This window comes from Symsagittifera roscoffensis, chromosome 7, assembly GCF_963678635.1.
Source record: "Symsagittifera roscoffensis chromosome 7, txSymRosc1.1, whole genome shotgun sequence".
Classification (NCBI taxonomy): domain Eukaryota; kingdom Metazoa; phylum Xenacoelomorpha; order Acoela; family Convolutidae; genus Symsagittifera; species Symsagittifera roscoffensis.
This window is the reverse complement of record NC_087068.1, coordinates 56340842-56361916: the sequence shown is the minus strand read 5'-3', so window position 1 is coordinate 56361916 and position 21075 is coordinate 56340842. Positions and strand designations below refer to the sequence as shown.

The 21075-nt window shown below is 34.9% G+C and overlaps 1 protein-coding gene across 1 annotated transcript in view; it reads left to right on the top strand.

The window, feature by feature from the left end:
* The first annotated feature begins 6917 nt into the window (after positions 1–6917).
* LOC134851482 (adenosine receptor A3-like) overlaps positions 6918–21075 on the top strand; it is a 31667-nt gene continuing 17509 nt past the window's right edge. The window contains exons 1-3 of the mRNA XM_063867598.1: positions 6918–7685; positions 10302–10463; positions 12297–12456. Of these exons, the coding sequence (XP_063723668.1) occupies positions 7220–7685; positions 10302–10463; positions 12297–12456 (788 nt within the window). The 5' untranslated portion in view covers positions 6918–7219. The remainder of the gene's footprint in view (positions 7686–10301; positions 10464–12296; positions 12457–21075) is intronic.

Below are 21075 nucleotides of genomic sequence, written 5' to 3'. Positions count from 1 at the left end.
ACGTACACTCTTTCATCCATTAAAGCACTGCAGTAAAACTATAACATATGCACCGAATGTAAAATTAAAATGCAATAAAAATTAATTTACTCTTGTTTTTGTTTCATTTCATTGGTTGCCTGTTTTTCAGGTCTAATGTAAAATGCAATGGGGCACATAAACTTTCGGAATAATAGGCCAGCTACCATATAAAGATGTCAAAGTTAATGAGCAGTTACAAAATTTTGGGTAAAATTATTCAAAAAAAATTATGAACAAAAATAGGATATTTTTTGGCGATGCTTTCCTTTGCTGTTAGTCTTTTAAAAATAAACCGTGATGATAATAATTGGATTCAAATAGTTCAACAAATTTGATTCGCAGCCTTTACAAAAAGTGATAATTCGTAGCAATTCGTAGCTGGCAATAAGTATTAGTTCTTTTCAGCAGTAATTCTAGCAAATTTGTTTTCAGATGAAAATTGATCTTGATGAAATTTATCTTGCTCAGATTTTGATGCTTCGGTTTGATTTTGAAAGCTCGATGAAATTGATCTTGCTCAGATTTTGATGCTTCGGTTTGATTTTGAAAGCTCGATGAAATTGATCGTGCTCAGATTTTGATGCTTCGGTTTGATTTTGAAAGCTCGATGAAATTGATCTTGCTCAGATTTTCATGCTTCGGTTTGATTTTGAAAGCTCGATGAAATTGATCTTGCTCAGATTTTCATGCTTCGGTTTGATTTTGAAAGCTCGATGAAATTGATCTTGCTCAGATTTTCATGCTTCGGTTTGATTTTGAAAGCTCGATGAATTTGATCTTGCTCAGATTTTCATGCTTCGGTTTGATTTTGAAAGCTCGATGAAATTAATCTTGCTCAGATTTTCATGCTTCGGTTTGATTTTGAAAGCTCGATGAAATTGATCTTGCTCAGATTTTCATGCTTCGGTTTGATTTTGAAAGCTCGATGAAATTGATCTTGCTCAGATTTTCATGCTTCGGTTTGATTTTGAAAGCTCGATGAAATTGATCTTGCTCAGATTTTCATGCTTCGGTTTGATTTTGAAAGCTCGATGAAATTGATCTTGCTCAGATTTTCATGCTTCGGTTTGATTTTGAACGCTCGATGAAATTAATCTTGCTCAGATTTTCATGCTTCGGTTTGATTTTGAAAGCTCGATGAAATTGATCTTGCTCAGATTTTCATGCTTCGGTTTGATTTTGAAAGCTCGATGAAATTGATCTTGCTCAGACTTTCATTCTTTGGTTTTATTTTGAAAGCTGCATAACTGCTTTGTGCAGTAAATTTTAGAACAAAAAAATATATAAATTTTTGGTATAAATATATAAATTGAAATCCAAAAACTTCACGGCAAAATTCTAAACTCGATCTATCAGTTGGATTTTCGACAAAAAAGCTGTTGCTTTTCACATATGAAAAAAAACAATAGATTCTTGTGGTGAGGGACTACACGTAAGAACATAAAGACCAACTCAATAAACTTGATATTGTTCACTTAAAGAGAAAATGTTAGTCGTTGTGTTTCATAGTATGGTTGAAATGCTACTCGTACAACATCGAAGTCGTTTTGAGACAGTTTTCTATACGTGTGAAATGCTTGCTCAACGACTGTTAAATTGCATGTAGAGCAATTTTTGCCAACCAGGGAACATTGAGAAGTTTCGAGTTTTGGGCTGATATGTTTTAGCCAACGCTTAACATATATATGGTAAGCTCAACGTTTCAAGATTGTTTTCGTAGCAAGATATTCACATCAGTAACTCTAAATTTCCTACGAACAGTTTTTATTGTGTGCTAGCAAGTAATACTTCAAATATTTTCTGCCCGGCTTGAAATACTACTATTTTTGTATCATGTTTAAAAACAGGATTACTTGTATGTTTTGACAGGAGCCTTCAACTTACTCCTACCATGAAAGCGTTTAGCAATTAAAAAAGCAAGCGTAAGAAAAGTTTATGTTTCCTTAGGAGCTCTGCAAAGCACTAAAAAGTCTGAACCGCAGGCAAAAGTTTAAAAAAAAACAGGCCAAAAAGGCGTTTTTCGGGCACTTTTTGAAAATTTTTGCCAAAAAATTGCGCCTTTTCGGCGCGCTCCCTCCTCAAAATTAGTATAGGTTAGCGCCAAAGGCGATGACATTGCGTTATCTTTTTTCCTGTTAAGAGCAGGTGCTAAATTTTTTTCAATTTTTTTTTACCACATTACTCCCTCATACTGAAGAATGGTTGAAAGGGGATGAGGTTAATGTTTGAATGGAGAAGCGGTTACCCAACGCAAACTCTCTGTTTTTAACAGCCCTCCGTTTACCCCTTCCCTACAATTACTGAACGTGCGTGGGGGGATTTGAGAGGTACAAAAATTTTGAGGGGTACATGGGCACTCGGTGCCGGAGCTTTTGTCTGAGTTATATGTGTTTGCCCTCTTTTTTTGTTGTTCCTGAATTGGTTTCCTAAAGATAAGGGGACCTTTCCTTCAGAGTTGTTTCTCATCATTTTAAAAACTTTCGCTGCGCAAAAAAGCGATATCGAAACCAAACCCCTCCCCAAGAGTTAAAATCTTAGCAAGACAATTTTATAAAACAAGCACCTCTTCGCGCACTGGAGTTCCATGAATTAAAGACTATTATATTTTGCATTGCGTTTTCATGCTATTCTTAAAAAACTAGTTATAAGCTTTTTACAATGAATTATTTTGTTTCTAATAGTTCTATATTATTTTAAGAGGCGACAAAATCAATTTTAAATCAGTTAACAAGACTGCTCGTATCAAGGCGAAGCCCTGAATGTTCTGACTGCCTTTTAAGGTCTATGGAGCATTAATAACTTGAAAAATTTCAATGTAATAGAAAAAATTTTTAAAAAAATTTTGAAAAAATTTGAGATTTTATGTAAAAACATCCCCCCACACGTCATATTAAGAATAAAGTGATAGATTTTGCGCCTATTAACAAATCGATTATGGCAAATAAGCTTCTTTCAACCAATTTGGAACGATTTCTAAGACGGATTAAATCTCGCTTACGCGTTAATAGCGCGAAATTTATCGCGCGTTAATTGTCCCAAATTGGCCAAAATGGCAGTCTTTAAACCCCCATAACTTTATGAAAAATGATCACAGGTAAAATATCTTTTCAAATTTAAGCTCAGGACAACAATAGCTTTCGAATGATAAAAAAAATTTCCGTCAAAAAGGGCTAGTTAAAAAGTCGAAATTTGTCTGAAGAAAAAAAACCCACCCCGAGCACAAATATTCCGTTACTTTCGTATCGAAAGTCGGAACAAAAACGGTGTTTTATTTTTATAGAAACTGACAAGCTATTGAGATTTTGAGATTTAATGACATTCAATTCATGAATGCAGAGAATAAAACACTAATAGCACTGGTTGCATTGGTTAAATACAACTGCAATCAGCTTCATTGCATTTTTCCACCAATTTCTAATCAAGCCGAATTTTAAACAGATATGAATATGGCCATTTTGGTCTGGATAAAACTCTACATAAGAACAAACCTAACATTAAGAACAAACTGTTTTAAGATGGTACTGATGCTTGATTGGCTAATTCTACCCAATCATTTGAAGCAAAATAGTTTCAGCTTGAGACGTTGAAAGTTATGAAAATTATGAGCGGATTACACAAAAAAACAAGCACTGCACACAAACTACATTAATTTTGCTTAAATATATATTAGTTTTGAGTAACTTCTATAATGCATTTCAAATTGAGCTTAGACACTAAGTAAAATTTAGAAAAAAAATCATACAAAAGTTAACAGCCTCCCATGTTCACCCAACGCTTACCACTCTCTCCACGTTCTGGTTCTGTCCCCTTATGTTTACCCGCACGTTTATTGGGTTTTATGCACTAAACATCCCAAAATCAATATTTCTATATCTTGAAATGAAATTCATATTGTTGAATATGATTGGCTAGTTGGCTAACAGCATGACCCGGCGTTTCAAATAAGAAATTCACGCTGATAAAATTATTAGCATAATTGATTGAAAATATAGAAGTGTTCCGTTGAAGTAATTTTTCTCAAATTTTATTGACTGAATATAATTTTACAAGTTGGCTAAAAGTTATTTCTTTATTAATTGATCAAGTTCAGTATGAAGATTTCGGCTACTAATTTCAGCTGCTGAAACGATGATTGAAATGCCTGGCCGCGCAGCTTGCATTTGATTGGCTAAAACTAGCCAATCAGATTGGAGCTCAAAAACGTTATCTCAAGATATAGCAATTTTGATTTTGGGCCGTTTAGTGCATAAAACACCGTTTTTTTCAACCCGTTTTGTTGAAGCCTCCTTTCCACGTTCATTCTTAACCTACTTCTCCGTGTTCTGTTTGTCCAGTAACTCATTTCGCGATAGACGGAGGGAACGGGGGGATTACTGGGGTTAAACATAACAATGATGGTGTATAAAACATGAAAGTGGGGTCGGTAAACAGGACGTGGGGTGAAAGTTTGGTGTAAGCGTGCAATCTTGCCTCCCACTACCAACACCCCCCTCCCCTGCCCCAAAAAATAGGCAGCGGTGTGAAAGTTAGGCAGAGGCAGGAGAAGCCATTAGTGGCGGTAAAATTTAGATAAATTTTAATGGTCTTAATCTTTTTTCACTAATATATATAGAGGCGCGGATCTAGGATTTTATCGAGTGGGGGTCTGTTTTTCAAAAAAAAATTGAATAATTTGGTGGCCTTTTTTTATTTTAGGTCGACCAAATCGATTTTCTAAGTTCATCCAGAACCCTATAAAGACCCTAGTTTGACCAAATTTTCTGCGCCGCGATGTTGCCTCCCACTCCCAACGCCCCCCCCCCCCCCCCCCTCCCCCGCCCCAAAAAACATGAATAATAGGCAGCGGTGTGAAATTTAGGCGGCGACGGGAGATGCCATTAGGGGCGGTGCGGGCAGGGTAGGGGCATTCGTTGGACGATAAAGGAGGAGAGGCTGGGTAGGCTTGTGGATGGGAAGGTTGAACAGCCTGGGGAGGGGTGTTTGTGTGTCTTTTCAAGTATAAAAAAAAGTATGCACCAATTTTTTTTAGAAAAAAACATCAAAATTTTGAAAGATTTCATATTGGAGTTAGCGGTTTATACTAAAAAGTTTTTGCGCAAAGATAAAATTTGTTGGTCTTAACTTTTTTTCACTAATCGCAATCTGCAAATCCACATTACATTGGTAGAGTGTTGTAAACTTGAAAATTTATCTATCGAGAACAATAGGTGTTTGCCGTCCTCGCCAATGAAGTCATAATTTTCAATGATGACAATAAAATCAATATGCCGATCAAACCTGCAATGAAAAACGAAGAACGATTTAAGCAATCAAGACTGCTCCTATCCGTCTGCCCGTAGTCTCGAATCGTTTTTGGAATATGAAAGATTGACAAGCTACAAAATATACTAAGCTGATAAAAACAAAGTGTTAAAAATTGAGTTGTTGATGGAATTAATGAGACCAACAAGCTTGCCTCAATTGAATTCTATTTGGAACGATTATGAGTGCAGATATTTTGCCACCCATAAATTTTTTCGCGAGTCGAAACAATCTACCAAATTTTCAATCCAGCACCAAAGCACCCGGGTTGAGGCGATCGACATATGTTTCGACTTTGAAATTGAGCAAGTGCAGTTTTGCGATTGCAATTCCGCGGTCGGGAAGCAATTTTAAGTCGAGCACAAAAATCGAACCGGGTCAAGACTGTCAATTTTGGTCGAGAAGGTCGAAACATAGGTCGAGAAAGTAGAGAAAAAGGTCGAATACAATCGAAGCAACTGATTTTGGTCGAGAAAATGAAAAAATAGGTTAACAAAGGTCAAACACAACTTATTTTTTTTCAAAGATTTTAAAGATAAATAGGAATCTCAGCAACAAAATTGAAAGACCTCCGTGTGAAAGTTGCAACTCGCAACAATCAATTGAGGAGATTTTCTCACCGCAAAACTAAAATTTTCAGATTGATTCTTCAGTTTTTGGAAATCTAAGGGTTCCTGCGTCAAGGAAAGGTAAATTCCTCCAAAAATTACTCAAATATCAGTTTTCCCATCAACAGTTTCAGCTGAGAAACAAAATAAAAAGCAAATTGGGAGAATGAACTTGCAAAAAAAAGTTAAGTTTCCTGTGGACGAATTTCATTATATTATTTTTTTCAATTTATTCTTGTTATTTGATAGTCAAAAAGGTCAAAATATATGTCGAGCGCAGTCGAAATATACCCAGTTTTGGTCGAGAAAGTCAAAATATAACTCGAGCACGTTTTGAACGTGCTGGAAGTATGCTCCGACCGTGCTTGACTGTTCTCGACTGTGCTCGCTGTATATTTCGAATTTGTTTTGGACCCAAACTCTGTCTCGACTGTTCATTTTTGGTCAAGCTTTGACATCGTGCTCGATGTTGAATTCGAAACATAAAGTGTACACCTCGAACCGGGACTTACTAATGTAAAAAAAATCGTGTCATTGTATATTTTAAGGCCCCCATAAACCGTTCAATTATAATTAAACAAGCAAACAATACCTGGTGACATTTTTCAGATTGCGACTGCGCTTGACTTTGATGCAACCATGTCCATAGCATTAATAATGATTTCAAAACTCAATACTGTTTTAATCACCCGGGTTGACAAAAAATGCTTATCATAAATTTCCATGCTACGGGGAAAATACTTACCATACAAAACAATTTCAACCATGTTGCAATGTACACTGGTTTTTTTTTACAGTTCGCTCAGATCTAATCATGATTACGAGATCTCTTTTGTTTTCGATTTTCGCTCCAACAATTTTAGCTTTTAATTTTAATGTGGTTAGATTAATTAGTCATTTCCGGACTGCTAAACTTTGAGCAAGTTTGACTTTTACTCAAAAAGTTCAAAACGAGTCTTACTTCAAAGCCGTGCTATTTATCAAACAATTGACCCAGATCATTTGCTAGACAACCAACATATCAAATATTAAATATTTATCACATCAAGTTAGAATTTAGAAGATGTAACTATTTTTGAACCCATATTCTGTTTCAAAGAAGGCAATGATTATAACGAGTTAAAAACCTGTTTTTATCTTTCAACTATGGGCTCAAGATTTCGATGCATTTTTTTGTGTTGATGCAAACCTTTTTGCTACTGAAACTGCAGCGGTCCATGTTTAGATTTTAATCTATACAGAAAATCCATGAATTTCTAAAATCTAAAAAAAAACTAAAAATCAAAGCGATGTCTCTTGAAATTATGGATCTATTGGGTTCGGTTCTGGACAGTAACTATATCACCGACAGCCCCGAACATTCCAATTCGTCAACGACTCCGAACTACGGCTGGTCAATTTTCGCCGACATCGACCCTCAACTTCGGGAGGTGAATTCAATCGTCTCGGGTGTTCTCGGCCTCGCGGGACTCATTTTCAACACGATTACTCTAATCGTACTTTTGGACCGAAACCTCCGAGGGAAGAAAAAATATAAACTCATAGTTTCACTTACAATTGTCGACTTGTTGTCCTGTATTAGTGCCGTGTTTTATGCTAATTGCAACCCGAACTGGTCAGTTCCGGAGGGGTTCCTGGGCCAGTTTCTGTGCAAGGTGATTTTCAGTCGTTTTCTGTATTATGTCCTGTCGGCTGTTAGTGCGTGGCACTTAGTAATGATAAGCGTGGAGAGATATGTGTTTGTCTTGCATACAGGTGAGTGGAAATAAGATTACTAGCCGAAATGTAAACTAGCCGAAATTGCCATGCTCATAACTCTCATTTCTTTCATTTCGACTTTCATTTCTTTTTGAAATTCGCGATGACGCGGAAATTTGGCCGCAAATTCCGGTCATTATTTCCTCGATTGCTTCAGCGGAATAAGCATTAAACCTTCCTCTCAATCCGCTCAAAGCTATCTGTGATAGAAAAAAATTGGGGGAAAATTTTTGCTTATTCAGGAAAGCTTCCCTCGAATATTTTTCGGACTTTCTTGTTCACCAAGAAATGCAAGTTCGGTAACAGCAATATAGGCTTGAACTGTTTTCCGAACTTTAAAAAAAATAGTTTTAAAATTTAAAAAGTTTTTGTGTGATACCAACACGCGCAAGAAACGAGGAAAACAAACCAAGTCAATCTATGAAAATATGAGTTTGTGATCAGCAATTATAATTTTTCAAAAAAACCATTCAATTTTTATCAAAAACTTTGTAACGAAAACCATTATGACTGACAAAGACAATTATAGTGCAACCGCAAAAAATTGGAATCAAAATTTTTCTGTGGAAAAAAAAGAAATGCGAAAAATTCATCCCAATGTATGGACGTTTTTCAGAGAATTTTCGAGTGGGATTATTTCATCAGTAAAAAAAGTTTTAAAAAAGCAGCGAAAAAATTTGTTCTATTCTCGAGTAAATCAATTAAAATTTTAAATTGGATGATTTTATCTGTTAAATGAAAAACCGCGAAAACTCCTTGTCAAATGATTTTAATCGTAAGTTTGATGTCCTTGTCAAATGGATAAGAAAATGAGAAGCCGTTATCATTTTTCCCGGTAGTTTTTTGTGGAATTTTTTGTGTGATGAACTTACCTGGGAAACCCGCCAGGCCTACGGAAAAAATCATTCTACCGTTTTCACGAATCGTTTTGCAATAAAAAGTCAACCGCCATTTTCTATGCTAAAAGCGCGAGTTTTTGAAAGTTTCCTGCCATGAAAATGAATATAGTCGGCTTTTTTTTCAATTTTCATTTTTTTCTTCATTTTTTTCCAGAGTTGGCCCTTAAGCAAAGTGACAAATTAAGTGACGCTTTTTTAGTAGCTTGAAATATTTATTGCTTGAACAAATTGAACAGAAGATCAAATTTCTTTAAATTTTCCATTCGGATCTGCTTTTCACTGCTTTTTGTTCAGAGAAAAAATACGAACGAAACGCCCGAAACAAAAATTTTTTTATTTCTGACTTGTAATACTTTATATCTAATCTAAAATTCTGCTCAGAACTTCCTAAAAAATGTTTAAAAAAGCAGGGATTTTCATAAAATTTTTTTATTTATCATCTGAACTCTGGGCTTTTTTCCGGTTCCCCCTTTCAAACTCAATTTGAAAAGCTTTTTTAACCTAGTGATAATGCGATGAATTTTCGCGTGGTGAACAAATCGACAATTGTAAATAGATTTGTTCTTCATGTTTTACAGCGTAACATCACGCATTCAGCCGTAATAACACGTAAATCAAGCATAAAACTCGGTAGTTTGAAAGGGCGAAACTGTAAAAGAGCCAATTTGTGAACACAAATTAGCTAGATTTAGGCTAATTTTAACTAGAAAAAATCTCCTGCTGGGGCTCTAACCCCCGATGTACATTTTGAAAGGAAGTTAAGATACCCGCTAGGCCACATAACGCCCTACTTGCCAAAGCAAAGCAACGGGTGCTCAATAAATTCTCTTATTTTTTTAAATGTTTTAATGAGAACAGATTCAAGAAAAATATTCATATCATGCAAAACTTTTGGAAAAATCCAATGAAAATGTATTTTTGGATATCCCTAGTGTACACAGGTTGAAAGAGTGTATTAAAATCTCCCCAACGTTTTGCATAAATTTGAAAGTAATGCAACCTGAACTTTTGTTTTTTCTGCACCTGCAAAAATTATTTGCAGAAAACTTTGTTCAAGCCGGGGCCGAGGTTCAAAATGTGTATGTAGGGAACTTGGCGAACCTTAACATTTATGTCGCAACTTTTACATGACCAAAAAAGTTCGGCGCGATTTTGCGCGACCCGAGAAAAGATGATTCGAGACTGTGTGCGACATATTATTATTTAAGTCGCACTTAAGCTCTAAATATCAAAAAGGTCGCAGCCGGAATAATCATGCTATTCCAATATTTTTTAGCCTTCTTATTTAACGCTGTGAAAACACTGTTGAAAAAACCAAGAAGATGATGCTGATATGTTAATAGTGTCTTCTGCGATTCGCAGAGGAACTAGAAAAGGCTATCAAGTCCGTCCTTTTTTGTCCACAATCTGAAATGTCCACATTTTTTTTGTTTTTTTTTGTCTATTTCAACAAGTTGGGAGATTACCGTATGACGTATGACAGCTGGTTAGTTTTATGAGCTTTATAACTTACTTAAATTTTTTTTTTCAATATACAAATTTTTTTGTTTTAAAAAAATGCTAGTCATACAGTTCCCATAGTATGGAACTGTATGACTAGCAGTTTTGTCAATGGCGGTCAACCCGGGCTGTTTTTTTTTCTAGATTTTTCACGTGGTACCAATGGTGAAGGGAGAGAGGGAAAGATAGATAAAAAAGGCTCAATCTGTTTCAGATTGGTACGACCATTACTTCACCACGCTTCTGAACACCCTCCTGATTCTCCTCTGCTGGTTGATTGGCATTGGGACTATGAGCTACGATCTAGTTCTATTCAGTCGCTATCACACCACTTGTCAGTTCAAATGGCCTTCAGATCTCGCTAAGACTTCTTCTGGTTAGTTGATCAATTACGGCCATTTGCTATTTTCAACCAAGTTATAGACAGCTGCAAACAGTTCGAGTTTGGACGGACAGCAGTAACTGATCCTAGCAATCTACCAATTTCTGCCAAATTTTGCATTGCAATTAAAGGAGCAATCTACATTTGAGCAAGTATTGCATTCTAATAGGAATTTCCTGGCTACGGCGAGACACAAATTCTCCTCTGAAAAAATCGCTTTTGCTTACAATTATTTTAGATAAGTTCTATTTGCTGATTATGATGATCCTGCGAATATGCGAACTTTTTCAACCATTGCTAAGTTAGCCACATAGCAGTAAGCAGACAATCTAGAAAATCAACAAGCCTTAAAGCGGACAAAAAATTTTCAATTTCGATCTAAAACGCTATTTTTCTGTAAAAAAAATAACCATGTTATTCTCTGGAAAAATTTATGCCAAACTTAATTTTTCATCAGGTTATCGCAAAAACCAGCTCGGTTAGTTTAAGTTGGTTAAAGTGAGTGTAATTTTAATCTGTTTTATTTGAAGAATTTTTTCAAACCCACTTTGCGGAGAGGTGGCCCTAGATTTTCTGGAGGGGAGGTGAAACAACTTTACAAATAAGAAAGAAGTTTTTAAATAGAATCGACAATTTGGAAAAAAAAGAAATTTTTTTTCTTAAATTTGAAAAGCTGTTATCGACAAAGCACAATGACTCTCAAGCTGCTTTTCAACTGATTATGACTTCATGTTTACATACTTTTTCTGTTTGTGAATATCCTTTTTGTCCTTTAATCGTTAAAAAATGTCAAAGCTGTGTCAAAGAAAAGTCAAAAGTATAAAAAAACTAAGAAGGTGATTGCAGAAGTAAGTGAATAGAACAAAAAAATCGTTCAATATAATTCAATATAACTTTTCCGACCATTGACCACAGACAGGATTTCTGAACTCCTGCCTGTTGTGGTGTGTTTTATTTTTTTTGTGTGGTTTTTTTTCGACGCAAAACCGGGTACCACAAAAAGTTATCGAAATTGGTCCATAAATCATATTAGAGTCGTTTTAGTCTGATTCGAATGGCATTTAAAAAATTCCAAAATTCTCCCAGTGTTGAGAAAAGCTGGTTTGAAGTTTTTGAGATTTAGTTTAATTTTGAACGAGTAATGTGATCGAGTAATGCTCCTCAAATGGAAGTTTACTTTTTAGGCTTTTAGGACAAAACAGTTGATTTCACCATGAATAAAATTTGTTTCGGTTGTTTCATTGAGCTCTTAGTCGGCAAAAATCGCTTTCTAAAAAAATTAACTTTTTCGTGCAAAAAACTCAAATGTTAATTTTTTTTTGTTGCTGTCGAACATACCTGATTAGTTAAATATCTACGCGATCCTATAGTTGTCGAATCACATCACCTTTTAAAAACGGCACTAATTTGAAGAAAAGTGTTTTTTTTTATGTGTGCTTGTGCAGCAACCGGCTATCTTTGCTTTAACTTCGGTTTTGGTTTCTGCAAACCTAACTACCCGTTTTCACTATTTTTCCACATTCAAGTTGTTTTGTTGAGCGAAGCTGCTCAGTTTTGCGACTCACCGCATTTTTTTTGCGACCAGAATTTTCAGATAGTTCTACAAATTTTGGATCAAGTTAACGCCCCCCCCCCCTCCCCCCAGAAAAAAAGACAAAGATGAGATCCTCCACCCTAGCTTCACTTTCAATTAATTTTGCTAAGCGCTGCATGTAAATTCTCTATTCTGACTGGTTGAAAACTCACAAACTCAGAAGCAAAATAACAACCCCCCTATACGGCTTTCGTAGGAGGATGTTAACTTGGTCCCAAATTGTTCCATTTCAGGTGTGGAGGAGGCGGTGGTTATGGTGCTGCTTCCCGTGGTGATCATGACTGTGCTGTACCTCAGAGTGTACATGCGGGTGAGGGAGTTCAACGCCCTCTTCAACGCCAAGTCCCCCACCCCCCAACCCACATTCGGGTTCCTCAGACAGCAGACTATACGGTTAGTTAATATTTGAAAATCACTAATTCATTATATTTTATCATAAATTAAATAACAACTTAACTTATATAACACAAGACTGATCACATTCTGGTTCCTACGACAGCCAAGTATACGGTCATTTTACATATGATAAGATAGAAACGTCATAATTTCAATTTTTTGAACAATTTTTTTCACGAAAAACCTATTATCACGAGAAATGCAAGAACCCCAATCTTAAGACCTTAAGGCCACGTTATCATACGAACATCCAACTCTTATAAAATTCCTCAGATAGCAAGCTATACGATCAGTATTTTTTCGAAAACAAAACTCAGAACTTAAATTTATATGATATAAGCTCAAGTTCTGATTCTTAAGACAGCAAAGCATAGGTTACTGTATATAAAAACATGGGACCGTCAAAACTTAGGTTTGATAGAACAAGTTTCAGTTTTCATCCCTAATCTAAACGGCGCGCAATCGTCTGCCAGGGTTAAAGTCCCACAGTTGATTATCGCTTTTTCTGTAGAATCCCAGTGATCTCTTATTTCCAGCGCTGATTCATTTATAACTCAGAGTTTTCGCAGACCTAACACTGCGATTTTTCAGAGCTATTTCAGTAATGATTCCGTAGAAAGTCATCGCTCAGACTTAAGAAATTTTACCTCATTCTATTACCTTTCAAATGAGAGCTTTAGTTGATAAGCCCTTTAACTTAATGGGCACTACGACTGGATGGCGAAGAGATAGCATGCATGTCAACTAAGATAATGGTCGCCGGATCGAACCTCTCTTAGATCCTTATTTTTGCTCGTTTTGATAAATTTGTATTGCGTTTTCTTCACTGAAAATTAGCCAAATTAGCGATAATCTATCGATTAAATTTGCTTTTGTGGCAATGAACATCGATTATTCATGGATGTTTTTTTTTCTCTTTTTTATCGCTAATTTATGGTGTGAGCTCAACCCGGGTGACCTTCTAATCCATATTCGGATTTCTTAGACTCCAGACTAAGCTGTCACTATAACACAAACAGATTTTCAAAGCGTAATTTATATGATAAAAGTTTACTTTCGAATTCCTCAGACAGCAGACCATACGGAATTATACAGCAGAATTATACCAAAAACTAATGAAATACATCAAGGCCTATATTCTCTGGCGTGCACAGGATTTTATTTTATGAGTGGGGGGAAGGCGCTTTGTCATTTTTTCCACATGTTTACAGAGAGAATTTCAGGCCAACTTCACGCATGTCTAGTTTTCAGATAAATAATAGATAACTTCAGATCTGAAATTTTATGAACGAAAAAAGTTTTTATGAAAGAAAAAATTTGAAATCATTCTTGAAGAATTTTTTGGGTACGGGGTTGGACTGAGCAATCACAGATTCTTCATAGCTTTGGCCACGCAAAATTTACCGTCGAGGTCAAATTCATAATTTTTGTAATATTTGATAATTTTGTGGCGAGATATCGAACCCTTTCAAAAGTTTCTAGCAAGAAGCTGTTTGCAAAAATCCAAAAAAATTAAGAAAAATCAAGACAGACAATTTCTTGCAAGAAAGTTTTGAGAGCTTTTGATATCTCCCCACAAAATTATCAAACCATAGAAATTAAATATAAAACTATTAGATATAAAACTATTAAATATAAAACTATTAGTTAGATCTCGAGGGTAAATTTTGCCTGGCTATAATTATAAGGAACCTGCGGTTTTCACAACAAAAACTCATTTTTGCATGCAAAAGTTTTTCCTTAGAAAATTATTGTTTGATTACAATTTTCGTTTAAGCCTGAAAAAAAACTTAATTTTTTCTTGGGCAATTTCGATACTACTTAGAAAAATGTTTGCTCTCTCCATCAAAAAAATGCTAGTCATAGAATTTTTATATATGGAATTTTTGTGATTAGCATTTTTTGTTGATAAAAGGTTTTTCGTTTTTATTTATGATTGTAAGCAGAGTTTTATCCAAAAATAAGAGAAAATGCTTTGAAATTTTGCTGACTTCACAATAGCAAAATGTATGAAATTTGTTTGACTAGTGTTTTTTCAGACTGAGTTTATCGAATTGTATGATTTGCATTTTGCCCGCAGTGACAAAATTGGTTAGAAATCAATTATTTACATAAAAATCTACAGATTAATTTAAGTATAGAAGTAATTTATCTAATACCATTTTGCGAACGGTAATCGATTTTATACAGATAGAATCTATTCTTTTCCACCAAATATAAATGCACTTTAAAGCCAAAATAATCGATTCCTCTATTCTAAAAAACCTGTATGTAATCTGTAGATAATCTGCATATAGTCAGTATATAATCTCTTTACATTGACTCCTGTAGATAATCTGTATAAAATCTGTATAAAATCTGTATACAGTTTGTATAAATTTGATAAAAAACCACAAGGGTCGCAATAATTTCAATTTCGGCCATTCATGGTTTATATTAATGATTTCTTCACAAATTTAACAAAAATTTGTTATCAGGAAGTTTTTTTCAGAGTACAGTGAGCGGAACTCATTTGAGGAAAATTGTTTACCGCAAACATCAAGTGTTAAGAGACCCATGAAAGATTTTGCAATCTAATGGTTCCCGCGGTAATAAAAGTAAATTTGCGCAAAAATTCTTCAAGTGCCTTTTAAAAGATCAACTTTCTCAGCCCAGTTTTGCTAGAAAAACATCAATAAAAATTAAAAAAATTTTACATAGAGCAATTAGTTTTTGAAAAAAACCCACTCTGAAAAAAAAGGAATTTTTTTTAAAAAGTTTTCAAATCAAACATCAGAAACAAAAGTTCAATGAAGAGCCTGCATTATAATTGAATTTCAAAACAATCATATCATCTGATTGGCGACAGTGTTGAGGAAATCAGTATATAATTTGTATGTAGTCTGAATAAAATATGTATTTAATCTGTATATAGTCTGTATATAATCTGTATAAAACCAGTATATAATCTGTAGATAATGAGTAGATAATTTGTAGATAATCTCTATATAATCTCTAGATAATCTCTAGATAATCTGTATACAATATGTATTTAGTATGCAGGAAATTTGATACAGCAAAAATAGTTTTAGAGTGTTTCGGTACTGATTGTTTAATGAAGATATACAGTATGAAATTTTAGCAAAATAGCAAGCATTATGATCGATTATTAAAACTACTTCACTATATAAATTTACAACAGATCTAAAATCGTATACTTTTCTGTAGATAATCAATTTTTATCCATTTTTGTCACTGCGGGTAGGTCTATTGAGATCAACCCGGTATAGATGAACTTGGTAAGATGATATTCGGGCCGATGTCCTCGACTTATGTCACAACCGTCGCGGCTTAAATTGACGATGTCGCAAATTGGCGATGTCGTAAATTTGTTATCAGAAAGTTTTTTTCAGAGTACAGTGAGCGGAACTCATTTGAGGAAAATTGTTTACCGCAAACATCAAGTGTTAAGAGACCCATGAAAGATTTTGCAATCTAAGGGTTCCCGCGGTAATAAAAGTAAATTTGCGCAAAAATTCTTCAAGTGCCTTTTAAAAGATCAACCTTCTCAGCCCAGTTTTGCTAGAAAAACATCAATAAAAATTAAAAAAAATTTACATAGAGCAATTAGTTTTTGAAAAAAAACCACTCTGAAAAAAAAGGATTTTTTTTTAAAAAAATTTCAAATCAAACATCAGAAACAAAAGTTCAATGAAGAGCCTGCATTATAATTGAATTTCAAAACAATCATATCATCTGATTGGCGACAGTGTTGAGGAAATCAGTATATAATTTGTATGTAGTCTGAATAAAATATGTATTTAATCTGTATATAGTCTGTATATAATCTGTATAAAACCAGTATATAATCTGTAGATAATGAGTAGATAATTTGTAGATAATCTCTATATAATCTCTAGATAATCTCTAGATAATCTGTATACAATATGTATTTAGTATGCAGGAAATTTGATACAGCAAAAATAGTTTTAGAGTGTTTCGGTACTGATTGTTTAATGAAGATATACAGTATGAAGTTTTAGCAAAATAGCAAGCATTATGATCGATTATTAGAACTACTTCACTATATAAATTTACAACAGATCTAAAATCGTATACTTTTCTGTAGATAATCAATTTTTATCCATTTTTGTCACTGCGGGTAGGTCTATTGAGATCAACCCGGTATAGATGAACTTGGTAAGATGATATTCGGGCCGATGTTCTCGACTTATGTCACAACCGTCGCGGCTTAAATTGGCGATGTCGCAAATTTTGGAGGTTAAAAAACTAGCACGAATTTGCGAAATTTACAAAAAATGATTGGGTTCTTATGGGTTAAACGGCACAAAAATCAAAATTGAAGCAAAATGAAAACTAAAACTGAAACTGATCCAGATTGGCTAATATAAGCCAATTGAATTCGAGCAACTAGGTTAGCCATTTCGATTGATACTGAGAATTTCAAACAGACAGATAACAAAATTAGCCGAAATGACCGAAAATATAGAACTTTTGGCAGATAATCAAATTAGTTTCAAGTCACTTGTACAACTTTGCCCAGACATGAAAAACTCTGTAAAATGGCTTCAACAAAATAACATTTTGAGCAGCACACGCATTTGTTCGCAAGGTCACGAAATGAATTTACAATTATCGGAAAAAATTCTAGATGGCGATGTCGAAAAAAGGATTGTACCGAAGCTTCCTTAAGGCACTTTTTTGGAAAACACCCGTCTACCATTTGACGATATTATTATTTTTTTTCATCTGTTCAGGGGCCTATGAGCTCTCCAGTGTCAAATTTTGCAAAAGAGAGCTTAGGATGGGCATTCATTCGGCCGTCGATTGCAGTTCTTTCATAAGAGAAATATGTGCTATGTTGGGGGGGGGGGCAAAATTGTCGAAATTGACGAAAGTTTATTTTCGCGTCAAAAAAATAACATTGGCCGGATTTACCCAGAACAATGGGTTTTTGGGGGTTATTGCCGCGAGTCTAGGGAAATTTTTCTATAGTTTTCTATATGCCGTCCCTGATCGCTCTTCCACTACCCTTATCCATATCATACGTCAGTCAATACGTCCCGGAACGCTGAGTTGCTCGGACGAATCATAAATGAGGGTTTTCATCGTAAAACTGTAAATCACAGCCAAAATTTTGTCGACCCGTTCACTTTCTGCCTTACGAACAGTATCGAATCTAAGTGGAGAAATGCAAAAATGCGAGTTAAGCGTCAATGTGGTACGGCAAGAATCTAAGTGGACTCGTATCTGTGCGAATTTATGTGGAGAGAGCGTCAAATTGTAAAAAACTGTAATCCATTTGCTCAAATTATCAAAGAAATTGCTCACTTCTGGCCCGCCCCATAAATTTTCTTCGTATAATATGTAATAAATGAAGTAATTGTATGTTGATTACAAGTTTTCAATTTGAAATAAAATTTCTGACTATTTTCCTAATTTTGGGCCGTTTAACGCATAAGACCCCATGATTGCATTGAATGTGATTGCATTGTAGCAAAACTTAAATTTTTAATTAAGATTACCAGATATAATAAGGATTTTGCTCTAAAAGTGTGACAAAAAAAAATTTGATAGATTTTGTGACAGAATTTGTAACAAAATTTTAAAAAAATTGTAACAAAAATTACAGGAACATATTTTATTTACCAAGTACTATTGTCGAAGCATTGTGGCAATGTGTAGTTGTGGCACTGCGGTAGTGATGGTGCCCAGCTGTCAAATGGTTGCTGGATCAAATCATAAGATTGCTGCTATTTGCAACGTGAGGTCTTGCAAGAAAGTCATACTTTAACCTGCACTGAATACGTGCGCCCTTGTCAACCCAAATATTTAACCTACGTTTTAGGCCTCCGCGTTATGTGAGTAGAAGTCCAAAACAACAGAGAAGATTAAATAAAAGTAGCAATGTTGCGGATTCCGCTACAAATCTGATTTGGACCTGTTGCGGAATCCGCTTAAAAAGCGCATAATGCACAGTTTGGCCTCGTAATGATTATCTGAAAAACCCAGCGCGACGTTATGTTGCAATTTTTTTTGGACTTTGCGCGACCGTTCTTAGCTATGTCGCAATTTCAACTTCGGCTCGACTGAAGAATTTTGATATGAGTTGGTTGCGTCATAAATATGGCTCGACCCGAGTTATACCAACCTATGGAAATAAAGCTGAGGAACGTATCGGAAAGGTGTCAAAAAAGAACTAGAAGAAAAGTATTTTAAACACTAAATTTATTTCAGTATTAATTTTACATTCATTTGAGTAAAATATGATCTAATAGATTAGAAAAAGTTTGCATTATTAGTTAAACAGAAGGCATGCAAAAAATTAATTCATCTCAAGACGAAGGTAGTTCTAGTAAAACGGTGAGGTTCGAAAAACTTTACTGCTGATATTGATGTGCCTTAGCTGTTACAGTCCACCATTTGTGATCCAGAATGAAACGTATCTTATAATTGAGAAGGTAGATTTAAATTAATTGAAGATCTGCAGCATTTTGTAGCTTTAGTTTTGCTCTTGATTTCTTAAAAAAACATTGAGCGAACGTAAATATATATACTAAAACAATTCATGCAAGTACAAAAGCGAAATTTAATTCAAATTTACAGTCTTTTTTGAGTGGAATGTTGCTGAGGTAAAATTAAAATTTCTAAATTAAAATATTATGAAAATAATTTAAGAGTTAGAGATACTAAAACGGGGCAGCAATAATCTATGATTGCGTGTATGATTTGTTTTCTTTTTCAAACGGAATTATAGGGATTAAAATGGACGAAAAAAATTTTGCATGCGATATCGATTGTTTAATTCATGAATAGTTTCACTTCTGCGATATTTTTGCCAATTATGCTTCGCTGCAGCACAGAAAGCAGTCTGAAAAACTTCGCCACTTATCATGTAGAACATTAAATTAGCCGAACTGTTCACAATATGTAGGAATCGGGCCGCGACAACGAAAAAGTCTCGTCGGGCCGAATCCAAACTGTCGTTTTGTGATTTCATCGCCGCAACAACGCAAAGAGCATTCAAACTGGAAAAGACAAGGTATGTAGTTGTGAGCATGATTAACATCTTGGTGTAGCATCTCTCTTTCTTTTCATCTTCGAGTTGTTTTTGTAACTTCCGTTGGAAAAGCGAATTTGCAGCTGTGATTTGGGCTATCTGGGCTTCGATTTTCTGTTTCTTCGTTTTCGATCGAACATGAACCTCGACAATAAAAATTACGTTAGAGAATAGGAGTACAAGAAAAGGTAATAGGAACACAATAAAGCCGGTGATTATTTGAACTGAAAGCCTTGCTGTTTCTGGGAGCAAATTTAGAACTAATTGGCATTGGTTTTTTTGCCCGTTGTGCGTTATGAAAACTGACACACAAGCCGTAAATAAGGCTGCAGTTAGCGAGATAATGAAACTCATCCATAATGCAGTTCTCTTATTCACATTGTTTTTATGGAAATATGGCGCTTTGAGACAGACCACGCGATCCAGAGCCATGATGACGATATGGTAGCTGCAAGTTAGACTTAAGAACCACGCAACAAAAAAGAAGCATCTGCAGGTCAAAACCTAAAAAGCATCCATTCTTGTTTTTTAGAGAGATACACCAGGCTAGACAGTCTAATTTTCTAATTTTACCCATCTAAGCCGGACTATCAGGCACTAATGAAACATCTATTGAAATTGCGCAGTTCTAAGTGCAAAGTGACAAATTTTCCTGACTCTCCCAACCCCCCCCCCTCCCTCACCATCCTTGCTGCCCAAAGACTCCCCTTTTTTTCTTAGAAACGATATCAATTTATAGCTTAATGACCCTGAACGAAATTTTTCGAAAGGCGCCTGTGACTCCAATATAAGGTAATTTTGAGAGGGAGCGCGCCCCAAAAAATTATAATTTATAGGTAAAAACTTTCCGAAAAGTGCCCAAGAAATTTTTCAGAAATAGGAACATCATTTTTTTTATATCATGTGAAAAATGTCATAGCTCACGTTAACAGATGTGAAATTTCCGACGTCAAGCAATTTGCCGCCCATTATTACGAGCCCTGCTTCCACTAGTAATATCGAGTCCCAAACCGACAGATATCGCATCAAGGCGACGTTGTTTGACTCCTTTAGTTGAAACGTAGTTTCGAAGCAGAAATAGTTTAGAACTAAACCAAGAAAACTCAAGATTATACCCCCAATTCTAAGACCAAAAACGAGGTAATCCCAGAAAGATTGCTCGTCTTTTTGAAAAAACTCGCCCGAGTCTTCAGAAATGTTTGACAGTAAGACAACGGACATTTTGTAATAAATGATGTGGCTATGATTTGTTACTGAGACAGCAGATTGATTTTTACGACTGGCGATAAGAAAATAATCGTGATTTTGTTTCTTAAATCACACCACTAAAATTTGAATAAAATCAAAATAAAAACAATTATTTAAAGTTGTGAAACAATGACAGTAAATATTGTGAGTTGTTTCAATTCAGAAAGAACAAAGCAAGTTTTCAACCGAAAATAGGAAATTTTAATTCCAGTTATTTTTTTTGAATTTTTTTTTGGCTTGTGAATGAAACAAAAACTTAAATTGATTGCGACATTACGATTAAAGCACTTTATAAGATGAATGATTTT